This window comes from Nycticebus coucang, chromosome 4 (genome assembly GCF_027406575.1).
Source record: "Nycticebus coucang isolate mNycCou1 chromosome 4, mNycCou1.pri, whole genome shotgun sequence".
NCBI lineage: Eukaryota > Metazoa > Chordata > Mammalia > Primates > Lorisidae > Nycticebus > Nycticebus coucang.
Window position 1 is genome coordinate 143686438 of NC_069783.1, and position 26099 is coordinate 143712536.

Genomic DNA, 26099 nt, shown 5'->3' on the forward strand with positions numbered 1-26099 from the left:
AGGAAAGAGGAGCAAGACTCCACCATTGTTGAAGAAAACAAAGATTTTTGGAAGGACACTGTGTATTCTTACAGAGGACAGAATGGAATAATATCTGAGGACACCCAGAAAAACCTAGGGAGACCTGCGGGGGAAGAGTAGCTGAAGTCATTATACACATGGAGGCATTAAACATTAAAGTGTCTCACTTTGTGTCCTCAGCCTCAGGTCTGAGGTTCAGACTTGCTCAGGTTACATAAGACGGCATCACGCTGGCAACTGTCCCACAGGGAACTTGGCTCTCCACAAGACAGTGAGCTCCCCGTCACTCCAAGTGTGTAAGCAGATGCCATAACAGGGGCAAAAGGTTACAGCAATATTTCTCACTGGTCCATGGATCACGATCCCAAGATTTACTTGGGGTTTCATCAAAATGTAGATTCCTGGGCTCCACACAGACCTACTCAATCATGACTGGGGGGAAGTTGCCCAGGAACTGGTATGTTTTGATCTCCTCTGGTAAAGTTTGGGAATCTCTGGTTTTATCATCACTTCTCAAACTGAAAGCATGTACATGCTCTTGGGATCATGTTAAATACAGATTCCGATCTAACAAGTTTGGGAAGGGAGAATGAGAATCTTCCCAGGTGATAATGCTGGTTCACTGAACACACACTGTGGAGCCAGTGGTTACATAACTTCAAAAATGTGATGCCAGCTCCCACCCCTTACATGAAGACTGGATCACCATGGGGACAGAAACCAGCAAGGACAAAAGGATTCCATTCTCCCAGGCCAGGCCAGCCTGGAATTGGCTGAATAGCTCCAAAGAGACAAAAACTCTATGGGCAAACAAATAGAGTTGAGTTTGAGATTTAACTGTATATAATAAAGCAGTAAGTGTCACTTATTGACTATTACTCTGTGCCAGGCACCACATGCTGGCTGCTTTAAACCATTATGTGATTTGGTCCTTAGAGTAGCCATGTAAAGTGAGCATTAGAATATCCATTTTGTGGAGATGAAATCTGAGATGAATGTGGTTGGCACCAAGTAATATTTCTGGTATTCTTCTGGCTTCTAGGCACATGGTGGGGCTGTGCTTCCTGGCCCCTCGTGCATGGGACAAATGGGTTGTGAGCAGAAATGGCATGTGCTGCTTTTGAGTGGAGCATTTATTGTTGGTTCAGGTCCACCAGAGCTATGGCTCCTTCTGTCACTGTGATTGGCAGTATTCAGGGTGGTAGTTTGCCTTTTAGTGTGGAGAAAGCAGAACCCCTAGCTGACCCATTATAGACACAGAGCAGGCCTGATATATAAAGCTTTGTTGTAAAAATACACCAGGATTTTGGGACTGTTTGTTACCGCAGCGTAACCTTGTTTATCCTGAAACACATAAGTCAACTCCAATAGCTAGGACTTCACAAACTTAGCATTGAACTCAGACCTGGATGATTTCATAGGCTATGTCTCCTCTGAATTTAGTGCAGGAGAAGAAAAGGCATCCTCTAGTGTTGGAAATCCTTCAGCCCCCTCCATTTACGGCTTGAGGCCCTCATACCTTTCATGGTTGCAACCATTGGTTGAGCTGCCATCAGCTGAGCCACTCTGTGAACAGGATGAACAAGAGGATTTCCGGGGACTGGGTTGCCACAGGGATGGGAGGTTGCTTACTGAGACTTCCATCAGATCCTGGGGCACTGTGGTGGACAGAAGAAAGGGCAGAAGAAAAGCCTCGGTTAAGCCCGTGTAGATCACAGAAAGCTCTCTCCAAAGCAAGCAGTTTATCCCCAGGCTAGCACAGGCATAGAGAAAGATCCCCGAACGTGACAACAGGAAACAACAACCCCAATCATCATTTAACCCTGACCCTTCAGCCTGCCTGATCCAATGAAAGCCATCACCAAAACCTGAAGGCCCAGCAGATGTGGCAGAGAGGACGACAGGCAAAGAAAGAAAGACAGAGATGAACCAAGAAAATAGGCCCAATCCGAGAATGGCGGCCAAGCCTTGCCACGTTGTCATTTAGTCATGCTCATAGGACGGTGCAGGAAGGAAGGGGAGCCTACTGGGTGCTGCTGGGGGAGGCTAATGTTCTGGAAGCCCCAGATACAGACTTCATGGGAGTTTCTAGTAGTGGGATTGAAAGGGGCTGGACTCAAAAGACAAGGCAGGGGACCCAAGGGCAAGAGAACAATAGCGTCCCCTCTGAACAAGGAAGAAGGCACCCACACTGTCCGTGGTCCTGAGCCACAGAGCTGCTGCACCAAGCAGGTCTCAAATAGATTGGCAACCCCCTGGAATCACATTGGGTGCTTGTTAAAGAGTCATAAGCCCATCCTATACCTGGCCTCCCAAACTAAGACCTACTGGAGACAGAGCCCTCAAATTGCTATTTTTAAAACAATTTTGATACAGCAGTCATGTTGGAGAGACCCTGATCTCCTAACTCTTGGACGCCAGTGATTTCTGACCACCTGCTCCAAAGATACAGCACTTATACTTTCTCTTATTTTATTTTTCTTTCTCAGATTCATGAAAACTTCAGTATCTGCAAAACTACATGACAAACGTGCATTATACATGTAACTGGGGACACATGCATTACAAATTCTATAGTCAATTGCCTGGCCTTTTGGCACTTCTAGACAGGTGCGAAAGTTTTATTTTCTCAGGGCAGGGCTCAGTAAACTTTTTCTGTAAAGGGCCAGGTAGTAAACATTTTAGGGTTTGTAAGCCACTGATAGAGATCAGTGCTACTCAGTGCTACTCTTGTAGTGCCAAAGTAGCCATGAACAAATATAAATAAATAAGCATGGGTATGTGCCAATAAAACTTTATACATAAATACGGAAATGTGAATTTCATGTCATTTTCACATGTCAAAAAATAATCTTCTTTTGATTTTATTTGATCATTTACAAATTTAAAAGTCATTCTTAGCTCATGGGCTATACAGAAAATAAGGCTAGATTGGGCCCAGGGGTCTTCATTTTCTAATCCTTGTTCTAAGAAATTAAGACAGTTGCACATTTTCCCATATATCATGCATTGCAAGGACAATTGGTAATGCCCTTCCTCTTCCTTTGGACTCCCAGGGGTGGGGGACTTGTGGATCTGGCCTCTCTGGTCATCAGAGAGCTCAGCAGTTGACCGGGGTCAGCTCCCCCCAAAAGACAGAATACGAAGCTGCCTACAGAATGTCATTCTTGTGGCCACCAAACATAGCTCCTTACACTATTCTTCTCCATGTATATTCACCCACGAGCTAACCAAGAAAGACCAGTGAGCCCCTGTCAAATGTTTGAGAAAAATATCCCTAGTTCTTAGCCAATCTTGGGGAAGTATTGATCAGTTCAGCTCAGATGTGGCAACCATATCTGCACTCCAGCTCTCACACACATGCAGACATCACTAATAGATCCCTTTGCTACTGAGCCCACCATACTCCAAGCTGCCTTCTGCAGGGTGGAGGCTGAACAGTGAGAGGGCATCACTTTGAATCCTGCAGGACCAATACTCAAATGACAATGTGGCAGAGGTAGCTGGCACCCAGCCCAGAAAAGAGGCGAGCCTGAACATTACTGGGGGGCTGTTCCTTCAGGCCCAGTGTAGGGAACGTGGCATCCCATTTGGCTCGTGCCCACCGACTCCCCCTGGCCATCACCAGCATTGACCGGCCTACAGGAACCATCGTCCAGGCAGGGCCCACGGAGACAGGGGAGGTGCTGCCCAAGAGGTTGGGGGTAACTTGAGATACAAAACAAAAAGAACTAGTGAGATGGGAGGTCTGAGGTGGGCAGGAAACCGTGACAGCTGGAAAATCCAATTCCCAGAGGCTCCAACCCTTCCCCTACCCTGGTCTACACAGCTCCCACATATACTATCTGTGATCTGCAGAAGAAAGAATGCTGAATAAAATGCCTACTGGGTGCTGGGTGCTGGGCTAGGCAGCTGGCCTTATCATTAGTGACCCTGCAAGGGATGCCTTTACAGAATGCATTCCCCCATTCTATAGAAGAAGAAACTGAGGCTCAGAATGATGACGTAACTTAACCACCCAAGCCCCACCAGGTAGTAACCAGCATATCTGGTCATTTTGACTAAAGTCCCTCTTCATTTTCCACTGAAAACAGATGTTACTTACTGAGTGTGGGTACTATCATCATCCAACAGTAGAGATTAGGAATCAGAGGCACAAAGAATTTAAGCAACACACCCAAGACCACCCGGCTAACAAGTGGTGGAGCCAAGATTCCACCCCACAGGACTTGGCTCTGACATCCTGCTCATCTCATTATGTGAGGAAAACCTCAAATGTTTTCCCATAGGCCCTTCTCCCTACACCATCCGTTCACAATCGGGGCAATTTTGGCAACATCTGGAGATATTTTTGGTTGTCACAACTTGGGGATTAACTAGATGCTACTGGCATCTAGTGGCTGAATCTGGGCTCTTCAATGCACAAGACTAACCTCCCCCCCAACCCCCCCACAGAATTATTCAGCACCAAATACCCACAGTGCTGAGGCTCAGAAACCCTGCACTAGACCAGCACTCTGCAATAGCAACCAAGTTAAAAATCTTTCTAGTATCCACATTAAAAAAGGTAAAAAGAAACAGGTGAAATCAACTCCAACAATACATTCTGTTCAATATATCCAAAATGTTGTCTTTTTCACATATCATCAATATAAAATTAGTAATGAGATATTTTATATTCTTTTTTCCTTTCAGATAGAGTCCTTAAAATCTGGGATGTACTTTGCACTTCCAGGACATCTGATTTGTACCAGCAGTTGCATTTCACTTGCTTGGTGGCCACATGTAGCTTGTGGTTGCCATACCGAACAACACAGACACATTCTGAACAACAGAGTAATCTGAAAATGCCCTTATCTGTTTTAGAACTGTCTTCAGTGCACACAGAGGCAAAGAATCGAGTGGAGACAGGGGTGATAAGACACTGAAAGGCGGTTAGACCATCCATAGCCAAATCTTCCCTCTTACAAGGTAGAACTCTTTCTTTGTTTACAGCAGGCATCCGCAAATGCTTTCCCGTGAAAGTCATTCTATAACTAACTGCCTGGCCTTTTGGTTTTGTGGGCCATATCATCTCCATCACAATTATTCACCTCTGCTGCTGTGGCAGGAAAATAGCCACAGATTATATGTAAACAAATGGATGCGGCTGTGTTCCAATACAACTTTATTTACAAAAACAGGCAAATGGGCCAAATTTGTTCCCGTGGGAAAGGCTTTTTTGACTTCTGATTTAGGTACTACTCCAGAAAGGACATCCTAATTCTCGCAGAGGAAAGTCACGAGATATTTTTTGTTTGTTTGTTTTGAGACCAAGTCCCACTCTGTTTCCCTGAGAAGAGGGCTATGGCATCATTGTAACTCACAGCAACTTCAGATTCTTGGGTTCAAGTCATCCTCTTGCCTCAGCCTCCCACATAGCTCGGACTACCGGTGTCCACCACAACACCCTGCTCATTTTCTATTTTCAGTAAAGACAGGGTCTCCCTCTTGCTCAGGTTGGTCTCAAACTCCTGAGATCAAGTGACCCATGCTCCTTGCCCTCCCAGAATGCTAAGATTATAGGCTTGAGCCACTGTACCTGGTTGTTATTGATAACCCTGTGTGGCTCAGGCCCCTGAGAAATCAACCAACAACAGGGTTGGGCTGAATCTGCTCTTGAGGATGAACGTGGTAAAACCACAATGCTTTCTCCCCTGCCAATGAAAGCAGCATGCATGGAATGGTGATTAGAGACAGGTTCTGGAGCCAAATCACCTGTGTTCAAAGTCCCAGCTGTGCTAAGAATTAGCTGTGTGACCCTGGACCAGTTGCTTAACTTTTCTGTGCCTCAATTTCCTCCTCTGCTGAAAAGGAGATGGTGAAGACAGTGGTAACTGCCTGGGAGGATTCTGGCAGGGATGAAGTGGATTGAGGCATGAACAGAGTACAGATGTGGGCCTGCCACACACACAGCAGTGCTCAAGACGTGACACTTACCATCGCTCACTGAGCATCTGCCAAGTATCAGGCCCCAGACCAGGTGACTGGTATTTTGTGAATGATCACCCTGACTCCCCAGAATACAATCCTAGTGGGGAGTGTTGTTATTCCCATTGTATAGACAAGGAAAGGAGACCTGAAAAGGAAGAGTCACTTGACCAAACTGCAGTGTCAGAGCTGAACAGTGATGTGTTCTTTTCTCTAAACCACTGGTTCTCAAACAGGTGTAATTCTGTCACCTGCTCCCAGCAGACACTAGGCAATGTCTAGAGTCATTTCTGGCTGTCACAACTTTGAGGGAGATGAATTTGCTATTTGGCATCTAGTGGCTCAGGCCAGAGATTCTGCTCAACATCCTACAATACAAAGGACCCTAAAACAAAAAATGATTCCAACTAACATGTCAGCAGAGCTAAGACTGAGAAGCCATGTTTTAAACAAACTGATCAGGCTGGGCCAGGTGGCTCATGTCTGTGATCCCAGCACTTTGGGAGGCCAAGGTGGGAGGACTGCTTGAGATCAGGAGTTCAAGGCTGCAGAGAGCTATGATCGCAACACTGCACTCCAGCCTGGGCAACAGAGCAAGACCCTGTCTCTAAATAAATAAATAAATACACTGATTTAGTTGTCATTTCCTCCAAGACAGACAAAGACTCAAGTGCAAATAGTCAATTTGGGAGGTGTTCCCAGGAAGCATTGGTGAGGACAGGAGAAGTGAGACAGAGAAGGAAAGGCAGAGAGTAAGTTACCCTAGGGACAACTGTGCTTAATCTCCTGGAGGAACCTCTAGAGGACTGTGGGCGACACGCATTTCAGAGTTTGCTCTCCCTAGGGGCGAGGGAGCTGAGGTATTTTACTTCCATCAGTCTCAGAGGGCCACTCCTGGGTGGCACTGAATCCCTGACACTTACAGTATGCCCCACTCCAGAGCAGAAGGGACCCTGGTAGCCAAACAGAACCCTCAGACAAAGAGACACTGAGGCAGGGAGCTGGCAACTGAACAGCACACACAGAATGGGAAGTGCCAAGGTGTGGGTGGGCACAGCCAGCATCTGTTCCATTGCCCTCCATCAAGCTACAAGAGGAAAATGTGGATATTTCCTCAAATAAATAAAACATCCAGCACCCAGCCTGGCTCCCAGCAGGAGCCTACAAATTACTCGGTGGATGAGAGCCTGTGCAAAGAAGGTTCCTGGGAAGGCAGCCACAAAGGGATGTGGCACTCTCTGATTAAGCAGTTCTCAAGTGGGACGTAGGAATTAATGTCAGTCTTCATGGGAGTGGGAAGCCCAGGTTGTTGGGAAACAGAACTAAAGCCAGCTCTGCACCCAGGGAGACGTCACCATCACAAATGGAGCTTAGACTGAGTACATGGGATGCTTGATTTTCCATTCTTGTGATACTTTACTTTGTACAATGTAGGGGTAAATGGCACACTTCCTGGGTGAAAGTTGCAAACATAACTTGGACTTTACCTGACAAATGCAAAGAGTGTAACCTAATCACATGTACATTAAACTAACCTAGAACCAAATGGAGCCATTTCAGCATTGGGGCCAGAACAGCTTTGGTTCTGTGACAAGGGTAGGAGTGCTTCAGGCAGGAACGGACACGGTAAGGAAAATTTCAGGACAGTCTTTTTGGTACTTAAGGGATACCAACCTTGCTGGGGGGACAATCTGCTCTCAAGAGAGCCTCTCACTGCCCAGCACCTGGCCACTTAAGCAAAGGGAGGCTCAGAGCTATTATCCATGGAAGGAGAATAACAGGCTGCTGAGGGTTAAATAAAATGAGGTTAACAGAAAACCTGATTTCTTTAACACACATCCATACGGTGCTTGATAAATGCCAGCCTCCTTCCCAGTACTTTTCAAATATTAATTCATTGAATACTCACAGCTGCCCCATGAGAATGATGATCTTAATATAATAGTAAGTTTCCATTAGCTACACACCTACATCACGACGATCACCACACACACTGACATAGATTATCTCTTGTGCTAGTGCCTGGGGCTTCGCTTGCCCTCCGCTGTTCTAACTGGCACTTATTGAGGGCCCACTGTGTGCAGATCCCATTATCTCACTGAAATCCTTACCACGATATGTTGAAGTAAAATATGTATTTGCAACCACAAAAACTCTGTAATTAAGCAGCTGATATTTGAGCATTCACTGTGTGCCCAATACTTTACCTCATTTAATCCTCAGGACAACCTTATGAAATATGTGCTGTGAATGTGCCCATTTTACAGGTGGGGAAACTGAGGCACATGGGGGCAAAGTGACTTGCCCAAGCTCAGCCAGGATTCCAGAGCCCTGCCATTGCCACTCCCCCATGCCACCTCCCACCTTGTGGCATTGTTCATTAGCCAAGTAGACAGTGGTTACTTGTCCTTATTTGGGGATTAACCAAGGCTGCCAAATTACTGACTTCCTGAGTGCAGGTGCCCCTGCGGGCCCCAGAATCTAGACCTCTCATCTAGTCGTTTTCGGATCAGTCAGCAGGTGGATCCCAGGGCCCTAGGGACAGGGCAGCTTACCGAATTCAGACTGCATGCCAGGATAGATGATCCGGAACACGTAATCTGTAGCCTCATCGTCTTCCTTGTCTGAAGACGTGGACTCAGCAGAACCTTGAGGGCTTCGCTTGCGTAGCTTAGGGAACACTTTGCCCTGAAAGAACATGTACCAGTGCAAGGCCCTTGGGACACACAACCTCTAGGGGACTGTGGACCACGTGCATTTCAGAGTTTGCCCTCCTAAGGGGTGAGGGAGTTGGGGTATTTATACTCCCGTCAATCTCAGAGGGCCACTCTTGGGAGGCGCTGACAAGGCCCTGACCCTTCCAATATGCCCCACTGGGCAAAAGGGACCTACAACCTGCATTCCCCAGGGTATCAATGGTGAGTGCATGAACCCACAAAGCCACACTGAGGACCCACAGGAAAGAGTGACCAATTCTCATGACAGCCCCACCCCAGCCCTCTGGGCCCCCACAATCACTCACCTTCCCCCGCTGGGACCACAGCGGCGGGTCCAGCTGCCCGTGTGGAAGCAGCCCGTTCTCCAGGCATGAGAGGAACTGCAGGAGGTGCCCGCCCTTGGGGAAGCGGAAAGGTGGCCTCTGGATCCCATCCTGGCTGACCAGCACCACGGTCCCACCGCTGTCGACTGCCACCACAATCAGCCAGAGAAGACCCAGTGGGAGGTCACTATGAGGCATGGTGATGGGACCCTCCCTATAAACACATCCCACTTGGGGAACCAAGCAGGACCCAGGGCCCTGCTCTGAGGCTCCAGGGAAGGCTTGGGCAGATTTTACCCTGCCGTTCTGAGTGGTCCCTCTCATCCCATCTACCACCCAAAGGTGGTGGTAGCTATGGGACAACTATGGTGGTGTAACTATGGGACAAAGTCAAGAAGAACGTGGCTGACCTCCCTAAAGTTAACCACCATAAGAAAAAGATGTCCCCAAACACTCTACACTCCTCTAGAAATCTACATGACAGCTTTTTGTAGGCAGGCCTCCAGCCTTACTCCTTGGAGCAGTAATTGACTCTGGATAGCATATATTTAGCACTTACTTTATATCAGCACATCCTGTTAAAGGCATTGTCTTATTGTAATACTCCCAATATTCTTAAGAGGCATATCTATTATTGCCTATTTTACGCATGAGGAAACCAAATCTCAGAGAGGCTAAGCAAATTCCCAAAGGTCACACAGCTGATCAGTGGCAGAGCCTGGATCAGATCCCAGGTCTGCCTCATTACAAAGGCTTAACCCACTGTGTTGTGTGCTTTGGTGAGGCACAGAGCACTTGCTTTCTAAAGCAGGATGGCCTCTGCTTGTTCTGACTGCATCTTTTTCCAGCTTTAAAGGAGTGCTACAGTTTTTGGTCCCGGATCTTCAGAGAACTAACTTTGGAGTCACAAAGACCAGGGCTCAAGTTCAGGCTCTGAAGCTTATAGGCTGGGTGCCTTTGTGCCAAGCTGCTTCCTCACTTCTAAAGTGGGAATGATGTCACCCCATCACTGGGTCATTGTGACAAATAAAAGCCACATGAATACTTAGAACTGTGCTTGGCACATTATAAGTGCTCAGTAAGTGTCAGCAGCAAACATCACAGGTGTGATGCTCAGCCCTTTAACACCCATCAATTGATCTTCACGACAACCCCCTGAGAAGGTACTGTTATAATCCCCATTTTACAGACAGAGAAACTGAGGCTCAGAGAGGTGAAGTCACTTGTTTGAGGTTGCACAGGGAATAGGGAATGCCCACAGGTGGAGATAGGAAGGGAAACCAAGAGGAATGCCCAGCCCCCCCTGCTGTCCCTACAGCCCCTACCTTGCTGGTGGCAGTGCAGGTAGACAATCTCCTCCAAGCGGATAGTCATGGCATAGTCCCAGTAGACGCTAAAAGGGAAGGGAGGGTCAGGCTCACAGGATGTCTTCCCACCTCACCCATGGGATCCTCCACCCTTCTCACCAGAACCTGCCCAGGCCCAACATCTGTGTCTCAGCCTTCCCAGATCCTATCTCCCCTTTTTCTGGTCGCAGCACCTTAATTTTCCAAGGGAAGTACCCTGCCCTACTCCTAGCCCAGGTAGCTAAGGTGAGGCCGACCCCACCCATTCTCCCCTGTAGGACTCCAGGACTCCACTGCACCCAGGCTTGGCCACAATGCTCAGTGCAAGGATGACTCCGTGACCCAGGCATTGCCCAGGAGTCTCAAATCTCAGAATTGTTTTAGAATGACTGGGAAAGATATGCTCCCCTCCGTCCCCTGGGAAGTTGTGGCAAGGACAGCAGTCTTTTCACAGGTGAAAGGTACCATAGTCTGAAAATGATGCCAACAGAGAGGAAGAGCCAAAAGATGGGAAAAGAGAAGGTCCCCACCACCTAAACCCTTGGATCCAGGCAAGCCTGAAGCCACTGCCCATGGATTTTTCAATTCACATGAGCCACGAGATGACAGCATTAGTGAATTGGTGGTGTCTACACCTGTGGTGTTGAGAGGCATGAGATCAGCCTTGTATTAGGCTGGAGGAGAAGGCAGTTGGGAGCATGCGCATTCTATCATGGACCCGCTTACTCTCACTGTGTCTCCTCCTGCCTGCAGAACACCAGCTCGGTGTCTCTCTGCTGAAGATCACTAAGCTCTGCTAAAGACTGAGTTCTATTCTTCTAAGACTACTTCACCCTCAAAGATGATCTCTCTCTCTCCCTTCTGCTAAGGTAAATAGCCCTCAGGCACCTAAGGGTAATTGTTCCCGAGCAACATAGCTCAGAGGTCCCCTTCAGGAACCTAGATAAGCAGGCCCCAGACCTGGCCAGTCCTGGGCCCTGACAAGCGGTTGCAGTTGTGGGCTGTGACAAGCGGTTGCAGTTGTGGGCTGTGACGTTGTACAATCTCAGATAAGGGACACTTCCTTTTTTTTTCATTGTTCCTTGATCCCCCAAGGGATGCTGGAGCCCCTGGACAAACTCCTTCCCTACACACCACTCCCCTGGCTGCTTCTCTTCCAGCAAAACCTGGGTAAAAAGAACAAGGAAAGATGGGGGTTCAGGGCTCAGGCCTGCGGGCTGTGACCTTGTAAGGTCAGAATCAGCTAGGACTCAATATTGAAACACTTACTATGTTCTTGTTTACAGACAGAGAAAAAGGTACAGAAACAGACAGTCTGGATGACCTGAGCTGGTGAGTAGGGGGCCTGGGTATCAATGAATCCAATGCCTTTCTTAAGAGTTTAGCATCGAAAGTTTCCCCCACAGCCCTGGGCTTAAGTCCAAGCAACAAACAGGGTCCTCGGGCTGTTGAAAGCTTTGATGTTGGGAGGAAGATACCTCAGTGTGAGAGGAGCCCCTGCAGATCCTCTGGGGCTCAAGTCCCTTGAGTTCTGGGGAGACCATTTTGTCCTCCTCCCTCCTTTGACAGAAAGGGAAACTGGAGGCCCAGAGTGGGGAAGCAACATACCCCAGGAGGAGGGGGACTTTGGTCAGCAAAGTGAGGGTGGAGCAGGGACTTGGTCCCATAACACACTTCCCCACATAATGTGATCTCTGGGAAGGTAAAGACTGTCCCTTTATTCAATGGCTATCTCCCTTGTACCAAGCACAGTGCCCAGAACACAGCAGACGCTCAGTAAATATTTGGGGTGTGAACCCAGGCCCCCTGACTTCTCTGCTTCATTTCACAAGGACGATCTGAGCACCTGCTATGTGCTCCAATCTGTGACAGGTGTTGGGCATGAGATATGAGCATGTCAGGACGCTGCCTTCAAGAATACAGGGCTTGAAGTGAGACAATAGATACACGAGTGGGCACAGACTCATTATGTGACCAGAGTTTTCAAACGAACACTACAAAGGAGGTTAGGCTAGTGTGATCCAAACTTTGCAAGAAAATCAGGGAAGGCCTGATAGCAGGTCGAAGATAAAGAGGCTGAGATAAGCTTCCAGGCCAACGGCATCTCCCTGACCCCTGCCCTGCTCCTCTAAGACGGCCTCTTGATTGTACACTCCTGAGTCTGGCTGGAGCCAATTTATTATTAGCCTCAGCCCAGGACCAACTGTACCACCTACCAACCATCTCTGAGGACAGATGGTGACCTGTGAACAGGACGTGACCTGTTAGCTTAGAGAACACTATTAATCACTCTGAGACCTGACTGTTTAAGAGAACACAATGATAACATTCTGGTTATATTTCCTGAAAAAAGTCCTTATCTGACATTAAAATAGTTATAGATGAAATGATGTAAGGTTGGCATGTTGCTCAGAATAATGTATGGGGAGAAAGAAGTGTGTGGGTTAATGGCCATTAGAGCCAGGTGATGGGACCCTGAGTTCTGTCTGATTTTATATTAAAAATTCATCACACGTAGTCCCAGCTTCTAGGGAGGCTGAGGCAGGAAGATCATTTGAGTCCAGGAGTTTAAGGTTGCAGTGGGCTGTGATAACACCACTGTACTCAAGCCAGGGTGACAATCATTAAATGAAATTCATCACTAAAAGGTTTGTAACAAGCAAGAAAATATAAAAGAAAAAAGGGATTGGCACCTGCAGTAGCCAAAATCCCACACATTGTGCTATGTAGACAGGTTCTATGGCTTCCTCTGATCTCCCTGACTATGCTGGAACATGGGCACTGGAGCAGGGAAGTTCCTTTCCTGGCGTTCTTTCAATGTGACCCCCAAAGCCTTTGCAATATCATAAAAATCACAGGATCCTGCAGGAGAGGCAGCCACTCACTACCATCTCCTGCCTCCTTGTTTTACTGCGTGATGAGCAGTGGTGGCTGAGACTGGAGAGTATTTTGTCATTCACAGGCTTCTGAGATCTTTGTCAAGATTGCGCTCCCTGAGTGGTATCTGTCCCAGGGCACTGACTAACCCCCAAGTCCTAAGAGTCTTCCTGTTGGTTTCTGTAGCTTCCTGAACATTTTGGGTCCCAGCTGCGGAGAGGGTGAGCCCCGTGGCCATAACCAGCTAAAGTAGCCAGCAGAGGTGTTGCACAAGCCTCCCTGGTCCTGTAGGACAGCTCTTGTGTGCCAAGAGGGAGTGGAGGGACCCAGGGGAACGTAGTGGGCCCAGAGTTCTACCTCTTCTCATAGTCCAGGTCCCCCACGGATCCATTCATCAGCTGGTTGGGCGTCCACTTCAAGGTCATGACGTCAGCTGTCTGGTGCAGGGACAGGTACCCTGGCACAGACTCCATATCGTCCCTCTGCAGAGAGAGGAGGACTCAGGCTGGGCCACAGTGATGGAGTCACAGCGGATGTCAGCCTAGGCCCATTTAGCTCAAGAACACATAACCAAAACCAAGAGGTCAGGTTATTGCCTCCAGGCTATGGCCACTTGGAGGACCCTGAGCCTCCTCTTCCAGTGGCCACGCTGAGCAGAGCCACCTGCAGCCAACCTTGCAGGCTAGGTTCTAGCATCCACCTGTGAATGCCACCACCCCTCAACACTTTCATGTTTGTGTTTCCCTCTTGAAGTTGACAGGACCTTCCTCAAAGTTCCTTTAGGACCAGGAAGGGGGTTGTGTCCCTTATAACATCACCCTTATCAAAACAGAAGGCATTCAGCTTGGCCAGTCTAAGGGGAGAAAGAGACAGCAGCCAAGCTCTATGGTCAGTCCTGCAGACCCTACTCAGAAACCTTCTTCCCAATGTCCCCCTACACTCCCAGCTGACCAATGCAACCCTCAGCCTTTCCAGAGTTTGCCTAGAGGACTTCTGCCCTGCTTTGTTTTAGCCCAAGTGGGTGTGCAGGAGAAGGCAATGTTACCATCTCTCCCCCATGGAGAGGAGGGAGCCCCTCCACCAAAGTCACCTTAACGACCTGCAGAGACAGACAAGTGACATTGTCTGAGCACCAGGGCTGTACCAAGCATGGCCCAGTCTTCACATGCGTCAACTTAATCCCACGTTTATGACACCACGAGGGAGTACTACGGCAGTGTTTCATTGGTCCAAAGGGGCACAGCTTGCTTTTTCACATTTTAATGTCCCTGAAATGGTGATGAGTCTTATGATAAGTGGCATCTCACAACTGTGACATAGTTGTCATCTCCCGATCTTGCACAAACTCTACCATAGCTGTTGATGCACTGGCGTCACTTCAGTTAAGTTTTGCGCGTGGCGGCCATTTCGCAAGCAGAGTATAGGGGCTATTTTAGAAGTCGTCAGAAACAATAGACAGTGATTCAGCTTTGAGTTGAAAACCTATCGTGAATAGGAAGGCTGGGAACAGAGCAGCAGAGTGCTAATGTAATACTGGCAAAGGAGGCACATTATTCTTCATCCCTGCAGGGAGGCCCACGATTCTACATTTTCTTGCAAAGCAACAACCAGTGCTTTACAGGACTTAAGAACCACCCTGAAAATAAGAGCAGACACTCTTGTAAGAAATGCTGCACTTCCTGTGCTCTTGGATCAGGAGCTCTTTACACCAGAGAGGGGATATTTTTAGCTTTGTGAGCCATACAGACTCAGTTGCAGCCACGCAACTCTGTCGTCACAGCCTGGAAGCAGTCATAGACAATACATAAACTAATGGTCATAGCTGTGTTCCAACAAAACTTTATTTGTAAAAACAGGTGGAGGGCTACATTTGGCTCATGGGCTATAGTTTGTTGATCCCTTCTCTTGATGGAACAGAAAAACACTATATGGAAAAATAACTCTTAGTCAAAAAGGCTATCAATAACTTAGCCAAAAAGTGTTACAGAAGGTGGAACTCTGAACTGGAAGAAGTTTTAGGGATATCTTAACAAATGTATTTCAATGACATTTTCCCTGATGTCTACTTATGAAAGTGATGTATGACTAAAAAAACTATATCAAATAAATCTCAAAATAAATCTCAAAGATCGCTTTCAAAAAGCATGAGCTAAAATTTCCAAGTATGCTCTAAATAGCATTTTTAAATTTCTCAATGGTTATGTTAAAAAATGGTGTATATGGCATTACACCATAATGCCATAAGCTTAAATACATGGCTTCTTAGATTTAAGAAAACAGAATCTTGTACCTATTGTGATGCAAATATCGTGGCTGAAGAGGAGGAAGTGGCTTGCTCAGGGTCCCCTAATGACTGAAACTGTGACCACAGACCTGGAGTGGCTGATAGTACTCCCTCTGCTTCCTCCTAATTGAGCCCAAATACTATGCTGACCCTGTGATCAAATGGCCCTGGGGAGGGGATAGTCAGAGGAGACACTGTATGAGGACAGGGGCTGCGTGTGCCTAGTTCACCATCCATCTGTGCAGCCCAGCCAGGTGCAGGGGCATCAAAGGTGACTGAGCAGTGGCACACTCTGGCACCAGCTGGCCTGAATTCAACTCATAACTCTGCCCCTTACTTCACCTGTAGAGGCCTCAGTATTGCCAGTTATAATAATAGTGCCTACCTCAAAGGGTTGCTGTGAAGTTTAAATGACTTAGTATAGTTACAAGCACTTCACACAGTGCCCAACTCAATAAATATTACTTATAAGGATGATGATCTGGAAATCCCATGCATCTAGCACCTAACGGGTCCAAATGAACATTTGCTGAATGAGAAAGTGAGAACAAGAGTGGATAGATGAAGAGAAGGCTAGGTGGGCATGGGGGCAGGCAGACAGACTGGAAAATAAATGGACAAACAGATGAATGAAGGGATGGATGGATGGATATAAATATAGACGGATGAATGGTTGGTGAGTAGATGAATGGATAGATGGATGGGTGGGTGAATAGATGAATGGATAGATGGATGGGTGGGTGGGTAGATGGATGAATGGGAGATTGGATAGATTGGTAGGTGAATGAATGGGTGGATGGATGGATGAATGGGTGGACAGATGAGCAGGTGGTTGAACGAATGGATGAGCAACCTGGACCCAGAGGGAACTTCTCCTCTATAATCTGGAGCCAGACCCTCAGCACAAAATCTGAGCCTAAGATGAACCCTTACCGGCTGAACCAGAACGTTGTTCTTGCCATAGAGCAGGGTGGCACGGGAGTTCTGGTGTAGAGACTCCACATAGTCGCGGGCAGAGAGGGATGGCCGGTCATCCATGCTGCCACTTGAGTGCCTCTTCTGGATCTGGTAATATGAGGGAAGGTAGAGGGATGAGGCCTGGAGCAACCTTCAGGATCCCTACCCTGTTCTCTGCCCCCATGTCAAACCCTTCCCAAAACCCCACTGTCCACCCCACTCACACAGAGGGCTGGCCTCTTGGTGGGTGAGTCCTGCCGCAGGCGCGAGCTGTGTATGCGGTGCCTCTGGACTAGCTCATCGGCTGAGGGATCGGTCCAGAAGTGATCTGAAGTCTTCATCTTGGTGTACTCGAGGGCACAGGGCCCCACTGTGAAGCACACGGGGGCTGGGAATCCATCCACACCCCGGGAAGCCCATCCTCCTGTCTCCCATCATCCCATCTCACTGCCCTGTCCTCCAGCCAGCTAGGATGCCCCAGGGTCCTGCAAAGAACAAGGCTCTGGGAGCAAGAGACATTAAATTGCTAAGTTTGAAAGGGTGAAGCTGGATGGGGATGAAAAAGGTCCTGAGAAAGTGCTCTGGAGACTCAAGAGCAGAAGTCTGGATGCAGCTCCAAGCACCAGACCACTTACCCAATAAAGATGCAAGGATGGGGCCATCCACAGGGTCCATCAAGAGAGCTTCCTTCTCGTAGTATTTACTAGCAAGAGAGGAAAGGACATGCAGGTTTGGATGGGGACCAGCAGAGGACACTCAGTGTAAGGCTGGGTTCAATCTCCACCTGTCATCCCATTTCTACTGAAAGCCTCACCTGCCCCATCTGTAAAATGGGGATAATAATTATTTATCTCATTGGGCATTTAGCATGGTGCTCAGTATGCACCTCCTTAATACATGGTTACAACAGAGCCTTTATGAGGGTAACAGAAGTAATAATTAGAAGGCAGCTGAAGCCTGCCCGATTCTATCTGCTTCCACACATCTTCCATTTGAGACGCAGATGATGTCGGTCCTTCTATTACTGAGGCAATAAAATGTTGTTCAGCTGCAGGGTGCACTGAAAGGCTATGTTAATAGGCTTTCCTGCCCTGATGACTAATGTTGATAATGCTGGCCTGAGGTGCCCCCAAATGCTCCCTGGATCTGGCTCTGCAAAATAATACGTGATGCCATCCCTACAACATCCATGATGAATGTTTTTTGATTTGTTTGAGTTATTGTGCGAATTCCTTTGTTTGTTTGAGTAGGTGTGAATTCGTTGAAAACTCATACAGTCTAGAAACAAACAGAATTTATAGGATTTCTGGGTTGAAGAGGACTTCATTCCAAACTCCCAAAGGATCTTAGAGAACGTAGTAACTTGCCGAATGGAAGATGCTGCCTGGGCCACAGCTAGCTGGCTCAGCTCTTGCCATCATATAACAAGAAGTAAAGGACACAGAATCTGGGAAGGAGCTCAGATCTGCCATTCCCTGCCTGGCTGTTGTGTCCCTGAGCAAGCATATCCTCTCTCTGAGCTTCAGTATCTTCAAATGCAAAGAATGACACAACTTACCTGGGTTGTTGGAAGGACTAAATGGTGACTTGCCAATACAGCAACAGTACAGAACCTGACATCAGGAAATTCTCACTGAACAGTGGCAACATTATTGTAATCTTACTCCAAAGAAATCTTCTATCACCTAGGATACTGGACGACCCAGAATGGAGATGCTCTAGACTTGCTCAATAACAAGGTTATACATTTGGGGGTCAAATTTCAAGATAATACATCAAGACACTTTCCACTGCAGCACCACCCAGTTTCCATGACAAAAATCATCACAGTGCTATGATTGTAAACCTTGGAAATGCTGCCTCAAATAACAGCAGCTGGAGTCAGAACCAAGCCGGCACTGTAAAAAGTAGCCCCACAAAGTTTCCTTAGGGTAATAAGTTTCTTTGGAAAGATTCTGAAACCTGATTGTGGTGTTGGTTACATGCAACTATATATGTGTATGTATCAAAACTTCATAGAAATATATTTTTTCAATGAGTTCATGTAAAAAGTGGCAAAATACAAATAAAGTTTCTGATTCATTAATAGTATTGTGGCAATGTCAATTTCCTGGTTTTGATCATTGTATTATGGTTATGTGAGATGTTATCACTGGGGTTGGGCAATTAGTACTCTCTGTACTAATATTGCAACTTCTGTGTAAATCTAAAATTAAAAAGTTTAAAATGAAAAAAATAGCAGGTTGACACTGCTGCTCAAATAAATTACTACGTCTTTGACTGACTTAACAGGAAATCAAGAGGTCACATGGCAAAGGCAGTAACTAAAGAGGCCCCAGACCCTTCACAGGACGGGGAGCAGAGGCATGTTACCATTTCCTAGAAGTGAAGAACTGAACTGCGGACCCAGACCTTAGATTTTTTTCAGTTTTGCTTCTGCCTCTAGGCCTTCATACCTGCTGTTCCCTCCACCAGAAACACTCTTTTACATGCCCCCTTCACCTGGCTAATGCATATGTAATAGCTTAATTGTTGCACAATCCAGAATGCTTTTCCTGACCACACAGAAAAGATGAAACACCAGCACACCCAGTTTGGAACACTCCTCACATCCTATCACCATGATTAGTTCATATTTGCTGGTGTTCCATGCTGGAATGTGAGTTTTGCGAGGACTTTGCTCTGTACTTTCACACTTATTTCTCTCACAAAGAGGCAATGAATGAAAAGATAAGAATAATACCCACTGGGTTGAAGACATGGTTAAACTAGCACTTTTATATGCTGAAAGATGGGGAAGTTCTCAGATCTCTCCCTCTTCTTCTGCCCACTCTCTTGGAGGCTGGAGAGGCAGGCTGGCTAAGGGGAGTCTTAGATTATAGATTCTTCAGTGGCTCCCCACTGCTCTTGAGATAACATACAAGCTCTGCAATGTATCAGGCAACACCATTGCATCCCTGACATTTCGGTTGCTGCCTCGAACGCAGCAGATGCTCTTTAAATATTTATTGGATGACTGAATGCATGCATGAATGTTTGCCTAAGGGGATTCATACTATAAACCCTCACATCAGATTAATTCGAGCTAAGGGAGAAAATGTAAAAAGGGTCCCTATGCATTTTCAAAATGCTGTGTATTTGCCAAATTACCTTCTCATTTCTTCTCTGGAGTTGCTACAATCCCTATCCCATTCACCAAAAGAGACAACAGGGGAAGAGAGAGGATAAGTGATTCTCCCTGGGCACACAGTTATCCAGCGGAAGAAACCCAAGATCCTTATGCCCCGCCCTAAATCCTGAATCTTCCCAAGGTTCTAAGCTAGCCTAATTCATGGTCAAACATCCAGGAGACACTTTCAAACTGAAGGGCGTGGTCAAGGGAGAAAAGAAAGCAGCTTTGCGCAAGGGGGGTGCAATTCCTATACAAGCCAGCAGGTGGAGGCAGAACACATGCAGGCTGCAGACTTCCTCACCTGCTGTTTTCCACAAGGTAATGCACAATTTTGTCCAGGACCTTCTCAAACAATGCGGTGCGGATCCACAGGTGCTTGATGGCGAGTGGGGACAGGTTGTGCAGCTTCGGCAGCTTCCGCACATTCTCCTGGAGGCCCTGGATCTGGTTTCTCCTTCACGACCAATAGAGGAGGAGAATAGATTATTCACAAAAGAAGAAATCCACAGGACAAATCCCATACAAATAGGAAAATGACTGTTCAGTCTCTGTAGGAAATGAAGGGATGGCAATTAAACAACAAGAGGTCATACTGCTCCTCAAGTATGATGGGTCGAGACTTGGACTAATCTGCAGTCCCAATCAACAGTGTTTCTTTCTTTCTGCATCCACACCAGCATCTATTGTTTTGGGACTTTTTGATAAAAGCCATTCTCACTGAGGTTAAGTGATATCTCACTGTGGTTTTTGAGGAGGGAATGGGTGAAATCATACCTAATGGGTACAGTGAACACTATCTGGGTGGTGGGCACACTCAAAATCCTGACTCAGGCCATACAAAAGTAATCCATACAACATATATACCCTTGTAGCAGTGGTTCTCAATCTTCCTAATTGCCGTGTAGTTACAAATGGAACAAAGGGGTCGCGACCCACAGGTTGAGAACTACTGCCTTATAGTATTCTGAAAATGTTTTAAAAGCTGGAAAAATAATAATACCTAGAGAGTGTGCAGATGTGGTTAAAAAGACACTTTCATACACTGTTAATGGGCAAGGCAGATTCTCATACTGATCTCTCTCTCCTTCCCTCTCCTGCAAAAGAGTGCTGGGCCAAAAACAGACTTGCACTATGGATCCTTCAGTGGCTCCCCATGCCCTTGAGAAGCAAGCTCTTTAACATGACTTGCAGGGCACCCCAGGACCTCGCCCTCGTTCACCTCTCCAGGCCTCTCCTTACTACCACCTCCTTTCACTCCATGATCCAGCCAGCCAGAGATATCTGCAGACTCCTGAGGCTCCAGGCTCTCATGGGAAGCCCCTTCACGGATGCTGCTTCTTCCTGGTTTTCCTCCCCACCTCACTCCCAGGCTCATTCCTTCTCACTCTTTGAGTCTCAGCAAGGGTATCACCTCCTACGGGAAGCCCTCTCAGCTGCTCCTTCAGCCTCTGAAGCCTAACTTCCTGCTCACTTTTCTATCTTCCCCTCCATATTGTGATCCTAAAGGTACAAGGTAGTCAATTCACTTTATTTTCAAATAAAACACTTACTAAGAGTGTACTGTGGGAGAACAAAATTCAGTTGTTCCTTGTATGAATCTCCTTTAGATTCATGCTGTATCTTTCTCTATTATCAAGAAAATTGCAGAATTTTCTTGCAGTAATTTCTTTACTATAAAGAAATTACAGAATATAATCATTGCAGTATTTACTATGGTTAATGCTTGCTATATGAGTGTAACTGAAAAGGTATCGTGAGTCCTAAATGATATGTGTGGGACATATGTAAGGAAGACATCTCAAGATATGCAAAGGGAACAGAATGTCCGGGTCAGATGGAGTAGGGCATGTGAACCGCAACAAAGGTAGTAATCACACGCATAGCAGAATAAGGCATGTGTTTTAGCAGCAACAGTTGCAAGCATATCCACAACTAATTAATCACTTAGCTAGGCAGAAATAGCTAAGGCAGATACCTGTCAGACTAACAAGCAGTAGGTGTCAAAGCACGAATTTCCTACACTAGATACATCAACCCAGGAAAACAGTCACCTCTGCACATCTTGGATCCTGCTGCACAGGGTAACGTTTATTGTAACGTTTTCCTTATAACTTTTTCTCTTACACTTCTTTGAGTCTCAATAAATACTGTTGGAATCTGGAGTAGGGCCGCACTGTCAGGGGTTTTTTCCAAAGTGAACTCCCACCTGGTTTGAATGCCCTCAGGGAAAACTATACTTAAGATACACAAATTTAAAACAAAGTGAGAAAGTACCTGGAGAAGGCATACATTAACTCAGGCCAAGTAATGAGACTGAGATAATGCAGCCTCTCTCTGCCTTCTTCAGAAGGATTTTACTAATTTCCAACAAAGGTGCATATGCAAAAGATAGGGTAGTTAACAGCCCATGGTGTGTTTAAATAAAGGGGAAGGCAGGATCTAGTTCTATTCCTGCAGGGGAAGTAAGCCAGGTTTCCTAACCTAACTACATATTCAAAGAGTGTAATCCCTCTCATCTGTTCACTCTCAAAGGCAGAGGCCTATTTCAGCCTGTTGGGTGCCTCTGGGTTCTTTTCATCTTCAGTTTTTGACGAACCCCCAGGGATTGTCCGTCTCTGAGCTGCTCCCCTGGATACCCCAGGATTGAGGCAAGGTGCCCCACCGAGAAGTCAACCTATCCACCTCCCAACACCAACTCCCACAGAGCGTGGGCCCCCAGGATCCCTGGGTTGCAGTACTTCCAAGTAGTCAGGTCTTCACTCTGCCTCGTTCCCAAGAATCTAGAAGCTACACCTTGCCTCAAGTCTACCATATGGCAAGCCTGGGCCCTTTTCATGTCTCTATCTCCAGGGTCTAGCACAGTGACTGGCATATAGGTTCAGCAAATACGATCATAAGTGAGTGATGGCATAAATGAATTAATGGTTTCCTGTACTACTTGCTACAGTCATCTCTAATTCCTCCATTAGGAAGTCACTCCCAATATCTTGGAAGACCTATGGAAATCCATCCCTTTAAAAAGTTATCTGCAAATGCCTGGGAATTTAGCAGATGGACTGGAAGGCACCAGGAGACCAGGTGGCTGTGAAGTCCTTCCAAATGGGAGCTGGCAGAGCCAAGCCCTGAGCTCTGCCCATCGTCCAGTTCTGGCCAGAGGCCCTGGGCAGGCAGGGCCTGAAAGGCAAGGAGAGGCCTGTTTAATCCGATGGAGGGGAGTGAATGCCCACAGCAGAGATGGCGCGGCATGCCGGTCTTTTGCCCTGCCCTTGCCTGTGATAAATATGGCCAATCAGCCCATGACAAACATGACCAATTGATTCATTCACTGTACTTTTCCCAAAGACACCCAATCACAGCTTCAGAATCTTTCATAGCAGAGACCTTTGGGCAGCCACCAGCACCAACAGGACTTGAAACCTCTTTGTCAGCCCTGACAGGGCTCCAGGCTGGGCTTTTGGCTGTGCAGTCAGGACTCCAAGGGGTGGCTCTGTGGAAGGTGCTCACATACACACACTCAGGCTATGAGCCTCCTCCAAACACATACAACCAGTCACTCTGAGAAGTAAGGGAAGCCACCTCTGCCTTTTGACGGTTGCTTCAATACAAATTTCGGTTTTTGTTTCTGAGGGTAGGATTTGAGACAGAGTCTCGCTTTGCTGCCTAGGCTAGAGTGCAGTGGCTCAGATCATAGCTCACTATAGCCTTGAACTCCTAGGTTCAAGCCATTCTTGTGCCTCAGCCTCCTGAGTAGCTAGGACTATAAGTGCTCACCAACATGCCCAGCTCATATTTTCATTTTTGTAGAGATGGGGTCTCACTATGTTGTCCAGGCTGGTCTCCAGCTCCTGGCCTCAAGAGATCCTCCTGCCTTGGCCTTCTAAAGTGCTGGCATTTATAGGCATGAGTCACTGCACCTGGCTCAAAGGTTTTTTACATTTCAAATCAGTGTATTCAAATGTGTGACAATATACCTAGCAATATGAGTTTTGACCAGAGGCCCCGGCCCCTGCCCCTGCACATATAGGCAAGGATCATACTGATTGCATCACACTCTGGTCCTCTTGCATTTAGAACAGGGATCAGCTCCTCGTAGGCACTTACTCACTCAACAATTGTTGTCGGCCATTTACCAGGTGCCAGACACTATTCCAGACGCTGGGGACATAATGGAGAAACACAGATGTAGTTCCCTGTTCTTACAGAGTTCAGAGTTAAGTGAGTAAGCAGACAATCAAGTAAACAGGAAACGAATGAATTGCTAATTACAGATGGCATGACAATTGGGAAGAAAATAGGGAGAGAAGATGGAGTGAGGATGAGGATTGGAATTTACTGAGACAGGGGAATATTTGGATGATGACCAGGAATCAGCCATGGAAAACCTCGGGCAGGTGGGGGGGGGGTGCAGCACATACAAAGGCCTAAAGTTGGGAAACAGTCTGGCAGGTTTGAAGGGCAGCAAGGAGAGGGCAGGAAGTACTGAGGGTAGGGGAAGAGGATCTTGACTATCTTCTGGGGAGCTGCCCAGTCTGTAGCACACACCCCACACTCACGTGTTCTCGATAAGCTGCTCCAGGTCCTGGACCTTGTGGCTCAGCTCCTCAGCTGGTGGGAAGCTCTTGCCCACTTTCATGAAGAGAGCCGCGATCTTGTTGCTGCGCAGGAAGCCAGCCGCCCGCCGCCGAAGCCCATGCAGGACGCAGGCCTCCACAGCCGCTGCAAGGACATGGTGGTCAGCAGGCCCCACCCTGCCCATGCTCCCTGATGCCCAGCAGGGCCTGGAGCATCAGACAGAGACCACTTGGAGAGCCAGGATCCCCAGAATCACAAAATTCAGGACAGTGGTCATAAGGAAAAAGGTATATTCCACCCTGCCTTCTGTATCCTTAAAAGTGGGCCGGAGAGGGTGGCGCCTGTGGCTCAGTGAGCAGGGCGCCGGCCCCATATACCGAGGGTGGCGGGTTCAAACCCAGCCCCGGCCAAACTGCAACAAAAATATAGCTGGGCGTTGTGGTGGGCGCCTGTAGTCCCAGCTGCTCGGGAGGCTGAGGCAGGAGAATCGCATAAGCCCAAAAGCTTGGAGGTTGCTGTGAGCTGTGTGATACACCGCGGCACTCTGCCGAGGGCAATAAAGTGAAACTCTGTCTCTACAATAAAAAAAAAAAGTGGGCCGGAGAGCTTTGTGGTATACCCACAGTCATGGCCCGAGGTCAGCCCATCTCTGCCTCTGCCCAACTGTGTGACTGCAGGCAGTCACCTTCTCTTCTCTGACTCTTCCTCATCTGTAACACGGGGATAGTATGAACATTAACCTCACAAGACTGCTCTTAGGATGGGGGTGGGAGGGACACTGCATGGAAAGTATGTGGCCCAGAGTGAGTGCTTTAAGAATGTTAGCCTTTATTCTCACCAAAGAGAGGGGAAGTATGGACTATATGACTTTTGAGCTTTATCTGTAATAAGGAATCACATCATCATCATCATCATTTATATTGTGATTACAGTAACAACATTTATGAATCTCATTCAATCTCTTCCATGGCTGAGGAAGAAAAGGAAAACTAATCTCATTTTTCAGATGTGGACACTGAGGCTCAAAGAGGTAAAATGAATTGCTCAGGGCCACCCAGTCAGTAAGCCAGGCTTCAAAGCCAGGTCTCAGTCTATGGTATGCATAACAACGATGCCTCCACAAGGATCTCTGAAAGGAGGATTTAATAGTAATCTTCTCACTTCTATCTTCCCCTGGAGGCCCTGCCAAGTTCACCTCAAGAGTGAACCCAAAGCAGGATACCTGGGTTGTAGCCAGGGTCCTACCACTAACGTGCTGTGTGACCTCGGACAAATCACTTGCCCTCTCTGGGCCTCAGTCATCTCTTCTGGGAAAACGGCCATTTGATGTGCTTGTCTTTCTCCTGGTAATTTCAGCAGCTCTCTTCATCCTCTTACCTCTTGTCTTACACAGCAGATTAGGAGCTCACACTGGGATACAACAGGTGCACAATCAATGTTTATTGAAAGAGCACATGTATATAATAACAGCTACTCCTTGCTGGGCACCTGCTAGGTGTCAGATAACTGTTAAAATTTACCTTCCCTAATTCTTGTGACAAAACCCATGAAGTAAAGAGCTCTACAGAGTAAACCAGCACTCTCCAGGGTCAGAGCAATACCGAGAGTTTTGGTTTCATCATTTGTCTTTATTTCTGAGTGAGCAATTACTTGTTTTTTTGGGGTTTTTTTTGAGACAGAGTCTCACTATGTCACCCTCCGTAGAGTGCCCTGGTGTCACAGCTCACAGAACCCTCAAATTCTTGGGCTTTAGCGATTCTGTTGCCTCATCCTCTCACGCAGCTGGGACTACAGGCACCCGCCACAATGCCTGGCTATTTTTTTTGTTGCAGTTGTTTAGCTGGCCCGGGCCAGGTTCGA

General features: G+C 47.2%; 1 protein-coding gene and 1 long non-coding RNA gene across 24 annotated transcripts in view; one reads left to right on the forward strand and one right to left on the reverse strand.

The window, feature by feature from the left end:
- LOC128584216 (small G protein signaling modulator 1) overlaps window positions 1-26099 on the reverse strand; it is an 81134-nt gene that overhangs the window by 31268 nt on the left and 23767 nt on the right. For 20 of the 23 annotated variants that reach the window (XR_008379658.1, XR_008379659.1, XR_008379657.1 and 17 more), the window contains 10 exons: window positions 24221-24383; window positions 19969-20121; window positions 17131-17198; window positions 16720-16865; window positions 16472-16603; window positions 13612-13736; window positions 10357-10424; window positions 9014-9177; window positions 8547-8679; window positions 1541-1679 (listed from right to left, as the gene is read on the reverse strand). Coding sequence is in view for 20 of the 23 variants with exons in the window: in XM_053589251.1 (XP_053445226.1) it covers window positions 1541-1679; window positions 8547-8679; window positions 9014-9177; window positions 10357-10424; window positions 13612-13736; window positions 16472-16603; window positions 16720-16865; window positions 17131-17198; window positions 19969-20121; window positions 24221-24383 (1291 nt within the window). In the remaining 3 variants the exon portion in view is untranslated. Of the gene's footprint in view, window positions 1-1540; window positions 1680-3564; window positions 3730-8546; window positions 8680-9013; window positions 9178-10356; window positions 10425-13611; window positions 13737-16471; window positions 16604-16719; window positions 16866-17130; window positions 17199-19968; window positions 20122-24220; window positions 24384-26099 lie in introns of those variants that run through there. The other 3 variants (XM_053589264.1, XM_053589253.1, XM_053589263.1) reach the window with 3 other exon arrangements.
- Window positions 10415-21228, forward strand: LOC128584252 (uncharacterized). Its single transcript, XR_008379669.1, has 3 exons — window positions 10415-11246; window positions 11664-11709; window positions 20771-21228. It is a non-coding gene; the product is annotated as an uncharacterized LOC128584252 (long non-coding RNA).